Raw genomic sequence first — 13,557 nt, forward strand, 5'->3', positions numbered from 1 at the left:
CGCAACTATATTAAATTTATTAAAACCCTAAACCTAAGTCTAAGCCTAACCCTAACACACACCCCTAACTTAAATATAATTTAAATAAAACAAAATAAAATTACTGCAATTAAATAAATTAATCCTATTTAAAAGTAAATACCTATAAAATAAACCCTAAGATAGCTACAATATGACTAATAGTTACATTGTAGCTATTTTAGGATTTATTTTTATTTTATAGGCAACTTTGAATTTATTTTAACTAGGTACAATAGTTATTAAATAGTTATTAACTATTTAATAACTACCTAGTTAAAATAAGTACAAATTTACCTGTAAAATAAATCCTAACCTAAATTACAATTACACCTAACACTACACTATCATTAAATTAATTACCTAAACTAACTACAATTAAATAAAATAAACTAAAGTACAAAAAAAACAAACACTAAATTACAGAAAATAAAAAAATAATTACAAGAATTTTAAACTAATTACACCTAATCTAATTTCCCTAATAAAATAAAAAAGCCCCCCAAAATAATAAAATTCCCTACCCTATACTAAATTACAAATAGCCCTTAAAAGGACTTTTTGCGGGGCATTGCCCCAAAGTAATCAGCTCTTTTACCTGTAAAAAAAATACAATACCCCCCCACATTAAAACCCACCACCCACACACCCGACCCTACTCTAAAACCCATCCAATCCCCCCTTAATAAAACCTAACACTACCCCCTTGAAGATCACCCTACCTTGAGCCGTCTTCACCCAGCCGGGCACAAGTGGTCCTCCAGAGGGGCAGAAGTCTTCATCCGATCCGGGAAGAAGAGGACCTCCAGACGGGCAGAAGGCTTCATCCAGGCGGCATCTTCTATCTTCATCCATCCGGAGCGGAGCGGGTCCATCTTGAAGCCAGCCAACGCGGAGCATCCTCTTCTTCCAACGACTCCCGACGAATGAAGGTTCCTTTAAATGACGTCATCCAAGATGGCGTCCCTTGAATTCCGATTGGCTGATAGGATTCTATCAGCCAATCGGAATTAAGGTAGGAAAAATCCTATTGGCTGATGCAATCAGCCAAAAGGATTGAAGTTCAATCCTATTGGCTGATCCAATCAGCCAATAGGATTGAGCTTGCATTCTATTGGCTGATTGCTGGTGCAATGCTGAATACGGCGACAGACCTTGATAAATAGAGGCCAATGTAACTATTAGTTATATTGTAGCTAGCTTAGGGTTTATTGTATAGGTAAGTATTTACTTTTAAATAGGATTAATTTATTTAATTGTAGTAATTTTATTTCGTTTTATTTAAATTATATTTAAGTTAGGGGGGTGTTAGGGTTAGGGTTAGACTTAGGTTTAGGGGTTAATACATTTTTTATAGTAGCGGCGACGATGGGGGTGGCAGATTAGGGGTTAATAACTATAATGTAGGTGTCGGCGATGTTGGGGGCAGCAGATTAGGGGTTCATAGGGATAATGTAGGTGGCGGCGGTGTCCGGTGCGGCAGATTAGGGGTTAATGCAGGTGTCGGCTATGTCGGGGAGGGCAGATTAGGGGTTAATATGTGTAAGATTAGGGTTGTTTAGACTCAGGGTTCATGTTAGGGTATTAGGTGTAGACATTCATTTTATTTCCCCATAGGAATCAATGGGGCTGCGTTAGAAGCTGAACGCTGCTTTTTTGCAGGTGTTATTTTTTTTTTTTTTTGCTGAATCTGCCCCATTGATTCCTATGGGGAAATCGTGCACGAGCACGTTTTGCCAGCTTACCGCTACCGTAAGCAATGCTGGTATTGAGGTGAGATGTGGAGCTAATGTGTATTATATGAGGGATAAATACCTTCAACTTCTAAAGTCTGTATAGTTATATTTCCTAATGGATCTTCTGTTAAGATATTTGACTGAACTAAAGATATTTCTGCTTGTGTATCTAAATACCCCTCATAAGTCTCTCCCCCATATTCAACTTTTAACTTCACTTCATTCATCTTTAGACTCCTCTGGGATGTCTGATAGGGATTTCTTTATTTTCCCTACTTTCTTAGTAGTAGCTGGGGTAACAGAAATGTCACCTCTTTCAACAGAACGAGTTTCACGCTCCTGATATCTATCCTGGCCCCCTGTGCCTTTTGCTCTATATCTTACACTACCATTTCCAAATCCATATCTATCAGGAGTTTTTATAAATGGTCTCAATGTCCTACGAGGAAGTTCCTCAGAAGGTACATCTGAAGATTTGCCTATAGTTGTTTTAAACCGATTCTCATTGGTGTAAGATGGAGGTGCTTGGGAGTAAGGTGGTGGAGGGATAAATTTAGTTTGCTTTTGTGGATATTGTTCTTTTGCATTCTTTTTAACAAACTGAGCTATATTTTTCCTTTGCTGGAAAATCTTTTCTCCTTTCCTTTCCTTCTCTCTGTTTTTTGAAGCTCATATTGCATCTCCAGTCAGATCCTTACCTACAAGTGTATAAGTATGTCTTAATATAAAGTAAAGAACAAACCTGCTCAACGGAGCGCCCCTGGGGTAGTTAAATCACTCTTAAAAAATGTGAAATAGGCACAATATGGAGAGAGGGTATAGCGTTAATCTCCAAAATGGGAAAACAATTTCTTATATGGTAGGTTCCAGGCGGCAACCATAGTTCCCTGTGTGTCTGCACATACACCCACAATCAATGAAAGTCCAGAGAGGGAACAAAAAAATAGCGCTCCAAGCCCAGAAGAAATAGTTAAAAGTTCAGCTTTATTCCAACATAGTTAAAAACATACAAACATATGTAAAAAGTGGTCAGCACAGTAGTGCAAAATACAAGTAAGAGAACAGGTGCAAAAAACAGCAAACGTTTCGTGCTTCACGCACTTGATCAGTTTTTAACTATGTTGGAATAAAGCTGAACTTTTATCTATGTCTTAATATATCAGGCATTTGTTTAGGTCTCTCTGCAATAGGTACAGAGCTTATTTGTCTCTCTATATATAAAATTAAGCCTTGTCCTCTAACATTTGGCTTTAAACAACCCCATACCATGTCATGATTATATTCTGTAATTCTCAGCCCTAACAAGTATGCTTCTACAATGCCACTATTCTTATTCACCATTCCTAGAGTATCAGCAAGTGAAGCTAAAGTAACCTTACCATGTGTCTTTTCATATCATGCACAAATCACTGAATTCCAGTCTTTTGCCTCATCTATAGAAACACATAAACCAGGGGGTAATATAGCATTAACCAATGCTCTTTTTTGTGGTTGGATAAATTCCATCTAATGCAGGAACACTGTCATTTAACCACAATGCTATATCCTTTGGATTGTCTGGGATTACTCCAATTGTTGCTTTTATATTTGACATAGGTATTCCTGCAGCATGAGCTAAAGAAGCCTGCTGTGTTCTTGACACTCCAGAAATTCCACTATTTAAAACCTGAGCTTACATATGACTTAAAACTTTAATTTCACTCAAAAGGTTTTCCCTCTAAGCTTGCTCATCTCCTGCAACTGGTGGTAATTAATTTTCCTTACTGGACTGTACAAACTAGATCTAGGAGTACCCCAAAATTCAATTCTGGCTAAAGGGCCATGTATTTGTATTCCTGCAGCAATAACAGGAGGCATGCCTAAAATCTCTACTATACCATCATAAGAAATATTTGTATTTCTATGTGTTGCAGGATCAAAATCTGCATCTCTAGTGCAATATGTAGGTTGTTGCAAAGCTACTCCAGCAGCATTAGTAAAGTTTAAACAAATTAAACCATATCTAGCTCCTAAACCCCAAGGACCATTCTGTATCTCCAAAGCAATAACCTCATCATTTCTAATGTCTCTACCGTTCTGCATTTTAAACACATCATTGAGTTTTAAAAGATTCTGCAAATCTTGATTAGCCATGATATTTTAGTACCTTCTCTTACGTATAAGAGGACCTAGGTAAAATTAAAATAAAACTTATAAAGCAAATATTATCTCTCAAAAACACCCAGGGACTAGTGATGTCGCGAACATAAACGGCAAACGCGAACTTCCGCAAATGTTCGCGAACGGGCGAACCGCCATAGACTTCAATAGGCAGGCAAATTTTAAAAACTAAAGGGACTCTTTCTGGCCACAATAGTGATGGAAAAGTTGTTTCAAGGGGACTAACACCTGGATTGTCTGTGGCATGCCAGAGGGGGATCCATGGCAAAACTCCCATGGAAAATTACATAGTTGATGCAGAGTCTGGTTTTAATCCATAAAGGGCATAAATCACCTAACATTATAAAATATGAGGAATAAAATGGAAAAAAACACACTTTTTCTAACTTTGACCCCCAAAATCTGTTACACATCTGCAACCACCAAAAAACAACCATGCTAAATAGTTTCTAAATTTTGTCCTGAGTTTAGAAATACCCAATGTTAACATGCTCTTTGCTTTTTTTGGAAGATATAGGGAAATAAATACAAGAAGCACTTTGCTATTTCAAAAACACTTTTTTTTCAAAATGAGCGATAGTTACATTGGAACCCTGATATCTGTCAGGAATACCTGAATATCCCTTGACATGTATATATATATATTTTTTTTTAGAAGACATCCCAAAGTATTGATCTAGGCCCATTTTGGTATATTTCATGCCACCATTTCACCGCCAAATGCGATCAAATAAAAAAAATTTTTTCACAAACTTTAGGTTTCTCACAGAAATTATTTACAACAACTTATGCAATTATGGCATAAATGGTTGTAAATGCTTCTCTGGGATCCCCTTTGTTCAGAAATAGCAGACTTATATGGCTTTGGCATTGCTTTTTGGTAATTAGAAGGCTGCTAAATGCCACTGCGCACCACACGTGTTTTATGCCCAGCAGTGAAGGGGTTAATTAGGGAGCATGTATACTAGGGAGCTTGTAGGGTTAATTTTAGCTTAAGTGTAGTGTAGTAGACAACCCAAAGTATTGATCTAGGCCCATTTTGGTATATTTAATGCCACCATTTCACGCTAAATGCGATCAAATTTAAAAAAAACTTAAATTTTTTCGCAATTTTAGGTTTCTCACTGAAATTATTTACAAACAGCTAGTGCAATTATGGCACAAATGGTTGTAAATGCTTCTCTGGGATCCCCTTTGTTGAGAAATAGCAGACATATATGACTTTGGCGTTGCTTTCTGGTAATTAGAAGGCCGCTAAATGCTGCTGCGCATCACACGTGTATTATGGCTAGCAGTGAAGGTGTTAATTAGGTAGTTTGTAGGGAGCTTGCAGGGTTAATTTTAGTTTTAGTGTAGAGATCAGCCTCCCACCTGACACATCAGAACCCCTGATCCCTCCCAAATAGCTCCCTTCCCTCCCCCACCCCACAATTGTCCCCGCCATCTTAAGTACTGGCAGAAAGTCTGCTAGTACTAAAATAAAAGTTTTTTATTTTTTTTTTATTTTTTTTAGCATATTTACATATGCTGTGGTGTAGCATCCCCCTTAGCCCCCAACCTCCCTGATCCCCCCCAAAACAGCTCTCTAACCCTCCCCATCTGGTGGCCATCTTGGGTACTGGCAGCTGTCTGCTATTATTTCACAGTAAAAAAAGTTTTTTTTAAATGTACACTACTGTTACACCAGATATGAGTGGTGGCACTGGGCAAGTGGGCACAGTATAGGTTGTGAGCCTGACACACACGCTGGCAGGCAGGCAACTGCAATTAGATTACACAGGGGAAAAAAAAGCAGACTGATGTTCTAGCCCTAAAAAGGGCTTTTTGGGGTGCTGTCCTTACAGCAGAGATCAGATGAGTCCTTCAGGACTGTAGTGGACACTGAATACACTAGCCTAGCTATCGATTTCCCTATTAAATCAGCAGCAGCTACACTGTCCCTCCTCTCACTAAGAATACAGCTTCCAAATGAATCTAAAATGGATGCTGTCCAGGAGGTGGGAGGGTCTGGGAGGGAGGGTCTGCCGCTGATTGGCTGGAATGTGTCTGCTGACTGTGAGGTACAGGGTCAAAGTTTACTCAATGTTGACGAATAGGGGGCGGATCGAACATCGCATATGCAAACGCGATCAAGCTATGTTCGCCAGGAACTATTCGCCGGTGAACTATTCGTGACATCACTACCAGGGATGCCAATTGTAGTGGTTCACACCTAATTCACTCATAAGATCTTAAAGCACAGTTATATTGAAATATGATTTTCAAGCACTAACCCTTAATATTATACCAATGAAATAGGTCTCATTTCTTATAAAGAAAGTTTCTGAGTACAATAATAAGAAATGGTATTGAGAGAGAAATATTGTTTTAAAATACATTTTTATTATGCAGACAAATTAGCATACAGAAGTAATAAAAAAATTAAATTAATTTAAATCCAAAAATACACACAGAGTTAATTGACTATCAGTTAAGCTTGCTTTCAATAACAATTATTTACATACCACTCAAAATGACTTCTTTGCAACCAGACACTTTGGGGCCTAGTTATCAAGCCGTCAACCTCAAATACGCTGGAATTCCGCAGCGTATTTGTGGCGAGGCTGATTCGCCTTAGTTATCAAAGGCTAGAGACCGGCAAAAGTAGAATTTTGTGACATAAACTTTGATCCGCGGACTCAGTCCGACACAGATCGATTCTTACGTCACTCCAGATGTTCCGCACACAAGTGCGGCACAATCTGACTACTTTTGCTAGTTATCAAAAAACTAGCAGGTACGCTCGGCACTTTTCCGGCCCAGCGTTCCTGGTTTTCAAACCGCCACCCTGGAGGCGGCGGATCCCATAGGAATCAATGGGAGTCTGACCAAAGCGAAAGTACAAGTTCGCTGCTGCCCGATATCCCATTGATTTCTATGGGAGATGTCTGCACCTAACACCCTAACATGTACCCCGAGTCTAAACACCCCTAAGCTGTCCCCCCTACACCGCCGCAACTAAATAAAGTGTTTACCCCCTAAACCACCGCTCCCGGATCCCACCGCAAGGTACTCTATACATATTAACCCCTAAACTGCCGCTCCCGGAGCCCACCGCCACCTACATTATACCTAGTAACCCATATCCTGCCCCCCCCTATACCGCCGCCCTCTATAATAAAGTTATTAACCCCTATCCTGCTGATCCCGCACCTCGCCGCAACTAAATAAATAGTTTAACCCCTAAACCGCCGCTCCCAGACCCTGCCGCAACCTATATTAAATTTATTAACCCCTAATCTGCCCCCCCTACACCGTTGCCACCTATAATAAATTTATTAACCCCTATCCTGCCCCCCACTACACCGCTGCCACTGTAATAAATTTATTAACCCCTAAATCTAAGTCTAACACTAACCCTAACACCCCCTAACTTAAATATTAATTAAATAAATCTAAATAATATTTCTTTATGAACTAAATTAATCCTATTTAAAACTAAATACTTACCTTTAAAATAAACCCTAATATAGCTACAATATAAATAATAATTATATTGTAGCTATCTTAGGATTTATTTTTATTGTACAGGTAACTTTCAATTTATTTTAACTAGGTACAATAGCTATTAAATAGTTATTAACTATTTAATAGCTTACCTAGCTAAAATAAAGAGAAATTTACCTGTAAAATAAAAACTAACCTAAGTTACAATTACACCTAACACTACACTATACTTTAATAAATTATTCCTATTTAAAACTAAATACTTACCTATAAAATAAACCCTAAGATAGCTACAATGTAATTAATAATTACATTGTAGCTATCTTAGGATTTATATTTATTTTACAGGTAACTTTGTATTTATTTAAGCTAGTTAGAATAGTTATTAAATAGTTATTAACTATTTAATAACTACCTAGCTAAAAGAAATACAAAATTACCTGTAGAATAAATCCTAACCTAAGTTACAATTAAACCTAACACTACACTATCATTAAATTAATTAAATAAATTAACTACAAATAACTACAATAAATTACAATTACATAAACTAACTAAAGTACAAAAAATAAAAAAAGCTAAGTTACAAAAAATAAAAAAAAATATGTTACAAACATTTAAAAAATATTACAACAATTTTAAGCTACTTACACCTAATCTAAGCCCCCTAATAAAATAACAAACCCCCCCAAAATAAAAAAATGCCCTACCCTATTCTAAATTAAAAAAGTTCAAAGCTCTTTTACCTTACCAGCCCTTAAAAGGGCTTTTTGTGGGGGCATGCCCCAAAGAAAACAGCTCTTTTGCCTGTAAAAGAAAAATACAACCCCCCCAACATTAAAACCCACCACCCACATACCCCTAATCTAACCCAAACCCCCCTTAAAATAACCCTAATAACCCTAAAATCCCCTGAAGATCATCCTACCTTGAGTCGTCTTCACTCAGCCGAGCAGCGATGGAACCGAAGAGGAGACCCGGAGCGGCAGAAGTTATCCTCCAAGGGGCGCTGAAGAAATCTTCCATCCGGGCGATGTCATCTTCCAAGCGGCGCTGAAGAAGTCTTCTATCCGGGCGATGTCATCTTCCAAGCGGGGTCTTCAATCTTCATCCCGCCGAAGCGGAACATCCTTCTTTACCGCAAGGTAAGGCGGAAGCATGGAGGTGCAGACAAATATAAGTTTACTGACTGGAACAGTAGAACTACTATGGGAAGCTGTAAAATCTGAGACGGAGAGAAAACAAAAACTATAAAAATAAGCCTAACCTTAATGTGTGAAGTATCAGCATGACACTATACATCAGCCACAGCAGCACATGTCACTTCTTTGCTAGGAACAAATTCCCTCTCACTTATTCTTCCCACTGACACCTTTCTACAAAACACTGTTCCCCTAACAAACTTCAGTTAGTTGATCTTAGAGCCACAGCAGAAAGAGCAGGGCTAAGGGGACCAGCAGTCTGGATGCTGTCTGCCCAAGGCTGCATGGATACAGACGAGTCACACAGCCTCAAGCCTGAAGAGAGCAGTGTGTGCAGCTGCACAGATGCTCAAATCCTCACGTGCCTGCTGCTCCAGCTTCTGCTGCATGCGCCTACAGTCAGCCCTTCCCAGAAATAATCCCCACCACCAGAGCAGTTACCTGGTAACAGTGGTAACCCCAGCAGGACCTTTTCTGATGCAGTGGGATTGCCTGGATGCCAAGTTAGGGCTTAGCATCCAGTGCTGCACAGTGCACATCTAAAACAGCACATGGCACTAGCTTGGAATGTCACATGACATCGGCAAGGTCTGGCACAGTTTCTCACAAATAAATATAAGCAGAGAGCTTTTAACTGTGACAATATTAGGACTGACTGTGTGTGTGTCCCATGTCACATGACAGCAGTCTGGCATGAACTAAAAAAAAAAAAAAAAATTTGTAGGACTCTTGGGCCCCTGAACAAAGACTGGACCCTGGGCAGCTGCCCCTTTTGCACTGTGTTAAAGACGGCCCTGGGTGGGACCCCCTGTTTTAAGAGGGGTGACTTCCCCCCAGCAAGACCACAGTGGGGATACTTCTGTGCTTCCTGCAGACTCTCAATCACCTTCTTCTGTATCAGAGGACAGTTCATGTAAAATGACGTCAAGTGGAAGAGTGGTGAAACTTCCAGCCCGCTACCGGGATTAGCACTGTAGTTAGAGCAGTGACCAGAAGAATTGGCAGAATAATCCCATGGTCACTGTGGACTAGTTCAGTCTACCCTGATGTTCAAGACAGGATAGTATTTCTTGTTTTTCATATATATTCTCATATACCTTGTTATTTGTTGTACTTTAAAAAAAAAAGTATGCTTTCTTTATTCTTTGAAAAATGGGAAGATGTGATAAGAGTGGGAATGTGACTTCACCAGATGGGGGCGTGGCCTATAGCCATTATAGTCCCAGTTACTAAGTCTGAGGAGTTGTGCAGTCTGTATACTTCTATGCTCTGCAATAAAATAGTGTTGTACCTTCTATGCTGTGTCCTGCATCTCATGACAGTAGACTTAAAAGATCCATTGATACATTCGGATAACAAACTTAAGGCCTTTTTGGCCAAATGGGAGAATGTTATAATATCACTCCCCCCGAGACCCAAATACATATTGTGTACACTCTACAGGCTTCCCCTCTCTTCCTTCGACTTATACAGCTATGCTGCTATCCTTCACAGTGGAGACAAACGATAATTTAGTTTTTTTGTTTGTTTGCTTTTTTCGGTTTGTTTTGTTTCGCAAGTCTATGTTTAGTATAAAGTAGCTATGAAAATTCCTAATTCATAAACATAAAAACTAACGGCTAGATTTAGAGTTTTGTCGGTAAAGACCCGCGTAGCTAACGCTGCTTTTTTTTCCCAGCGCACCCTTAAGACAAGGCTGGTATTGAGAGTTGTCTGAGGGGCTGCGTTAGGCTCAGAAAAGGGTGCGTTGAGCCTAATTTAGCTCCACATCAACCCTCAATACCAGCGTTGCTTACGGTAGCGGTAAGCTGGAAAAACGTGCTCATGCAAGATATCCCAATAGGAAACAATGGGGCAGTTTGGGCTGAACAAAAACCTAACACCTGCAAAAAAGCAGCGTTCATCTTCTAACGCAGCCCCATTGTTTCCTATGGGGAAACACTCTCTAAGTCTACATCTAACACCCTAACATGAACCCCGAGTCTAAACACCCCTAACCTTAAACTTTTTAACCCTTAATCTGCCACCCCCGCTATCGCTGACACCTGCATTTTATTATTAACCCCTAATCTGCCGCTCCGGACACCGTCGCAACCTACATTATCCCTATAAACCCCTAATCTGCTGCCCCTAACACTGCCGACCCCTATATTATATATATTACCCACTAATCTGCCCCCCCAACGTCACCGCTACCTTACCTACACTTATTAACCCCTAATCTGCCGACCGGACCTCAACGCCACTATAATAAATGTATTAACCCCTAAACAGCCGCACTCCCGCCTCGCAAAAACTAGAATATATGTTATTAACCCCTAATCTGCCCTGCCTAACATCGCCGCCACCTACCTACAATTATTAACCCCTAATCTCCCGCCCGCACCGTCGCCGCTACTATAATAAAGTTATTAACCCCTAAACCTAACTCTAAGCCTAACCCTAACACCGCCCTAACATAAATATAATTTAAATGAAACGAAATAATATTCCTAAAATTAACTAAATTAATCCTATTTAAAACTAAATACTTACCTATCAAATAAACCCTAATATAGCTACAATATAACTAATAGTTACATTGTAGCTATTTTATGATTTATATTTATTTTACAGGCAAGTTTGTATTTATTTTAACTAGGTACAATAGCTATTAAATAGTTAATAACTATTTAATAGCTACCTAGTTAAAATAATTACAAAATTACCTGTAAAATAAATCCTAACCTAAGTTACAAATACACCTAACACTACACTATCATTAAATTAATTAAATACATTATCTACAATTGGCTAAATTAAAATAAAATAAACTATTCTATAATACAAAAAAAACACTAAATTACAAAAAATAAAAAAGAATTACAAGAAGTTTAAACTAATTACACCTAATCTAAGCCCCCTAATAAAATAAAAAATCCCCCCAAAATAAAAAAAAATGCCCTACCCTATTCTAAACTACCAAAGTAATCAGCTCTATTACCAGCCCTTAAAAGGGCTTTTTGCGGGGCATTGCCCCAAAGTAATCAGCTCTTTTACCTGAAAATAAAAATACAATACCCTCCCCAACATTACAACCCACCACCCACATACCCCTACTCTAACCCACCCAAACCCCCTTAAAAACACATATCGCTAACCCCCTGAAGATCATCCTAACTTGAGTCATCTTCACCCAGCCGAGCCAAATTCTTCATCCAAGGTGCGCAGAGGAAGTCCTTGATCCAGTAGAAATCTTCATCCAAGCGGGGCAAGAAGAGGTCCTCCATAAGGTAGAAGTGTTCATCCAGGCGGCATCTTCAATCTTCATCCATCCGGAGCGGAGCCATCTTCAAAGGAGCCGACGCGGAGCCATCCTCTTCAACCGACGACTTCCCGACGAATGAAGGTTCCTTTAAGGGGCGTCCCTTCAATAGAATTCTATCAGCCAATCAGAATTAAGGTAGAAAACATCTGTTTGGTTGATGCGATCAGCCAATCGTATTGAACTCGCATTCTATTGGCTGTTCCGATCAGCCAATAGAATGTGAGTTCAATACGATTGGTTGATTGGATCAGCCAATCGGATTGAACTTCAATCTGATTGGCTGATTGCATCAGCCAATCAGATTTTTTCTACTTTAATTCCGATTGGCTGATTCTATCAGCCAATCAGAATTGAAGGGACGCCATCTTGGATCCCTTAAAGGAACCTTCATTCGTCGGGAAGTCGTCGGTTGAAGAGGATGGCTCCGCGTCGGCTCCTTTGAAGATGGCTCCGCTCCGCTCCGGATGGATGAAGATTGAAGACGCCGCCTGGATGAACACTTCTACCGGATGGAGGACCTCTTCTTGCCCCGCTTGGATGAAGACTTCTACCGGATCAAGGACTTCCTCTGCGCACCTTGGATGAAGAATTCAGCTCGGCTGGGTGAAGACGACTCAAGGTAGGATGATCTTCAGGGGTTAGCGATAGGTTATTTTAAGGGGGGTTTGGGTGGGTTAGAGTAGGGGTATGTGGGTGGTGGGTTGTAATGTTGGGGGTATTGTATTTTTAGGTAAAAGAGCTGATTACTTTGGGGCAATGCCCCACAAAAAGCCCTTTTAAGGGCTGGTAATAGAGCTGATTACTTTGGTAGTTTAGAATAGGGTAGGGCCTTTTTTTATTTTGGGGGGATGTTTTATTTTATTAGGGGGCTTAGATTAGGTGTAATTAGTTTAAACTTCTTGTAATTCTTTTTTATTTTTTGTAATTTAGTGGGGGGTTTTTGTATTATAGAATAGTTTATTTTATTGTATTTTAATTTAGCTAATTGTATGTAATTTATTTAATTAATTTAATGATAGTGTAGTGTTAGGTGTATTTGTAACTTAGGTTAGGATTTATTTTACAGGTAATTTGTAATTATTTTAACTAGGTAGCTATTAAATAGTTATAAACTATTTAATAGCTATTGTACCTAGTGTTTCATTTAAATTATGTTTATGTTAGGGGGGTTAGGGTTAGAGTTAGGTTTAGGGGTTAATAACTTTATTATAGTAGCGGCGACGGTGCGGACGGGAGATTAGGGGTTAATAATTGTAGGTAGGTGGCGGCGATGTTAGGGAGGGCAGATTAGGGGTTAATAACATTTATTCTAGTGTTTGCGAGGCGGGAGTGCGGCGGTTTAGGGGTTAATACATTTATTATAGTGACGGCGAGGTCCGGTCGGCAGATTAGGGGTTAATAAGTGTAGGTAAGGTAGCAGCAACATTGGGGGGGCAGATTAGGGGTTAATAAATATAATATAGGGGTCGGCGATGTTAGGGGCAGCAGATTAGGGGTTTATAGGTATAATGTAGGTTGCGGCGGTGTCCGGTCGGCAGATTAGGGGTTAAAAATTTTTATTAGAGTGGCGGCCATGTGGGGGGGCCTCGGTTTAGGGGTACATAGGTAGTTTATGGGTGTTAGTGTACTTTGTAGCACAGTAGTTAAG

General features: G+C 39.4%; 1 protein-coding gene across 1 annotated transcript in view; it reads right to left on the reverse strand.

The window, feature by feature from the left end:
- Positions 1-1,973: 1,973 nt before the first annotated feature.
- LOC128652685 (odorant receptor 131-2-like) overlaps positions 1,974-13,557 on the reverse strand; it is a 33,268-nt gene continuing 21,684 nt past the window's right edge. Inside the window, exon 4 of the mRNA XM_053705615.1 lies at positions 1,974-2,342. Within this exon, the coding sequence (XP_053561590.1) occupies positions 1,974-2,342 (369 nt within the window). The remainder of the gene's footprint in view (positions 2,343-13,557) is intronic.

The sequence above is a fragment of the Bombina bombina genome, chromosome 3 (assembly GCF_027579735.1).
Source record: "Bombina bombina isolate aBomBom1 chromosome 3, aBomBom1.pri, whole genome shotgun sequence".
NCBI lineage: Eukaryota > Metazoa > Chordata > Amphibia > Anura > Bombinatoridae > Bombina > Bombina bombina.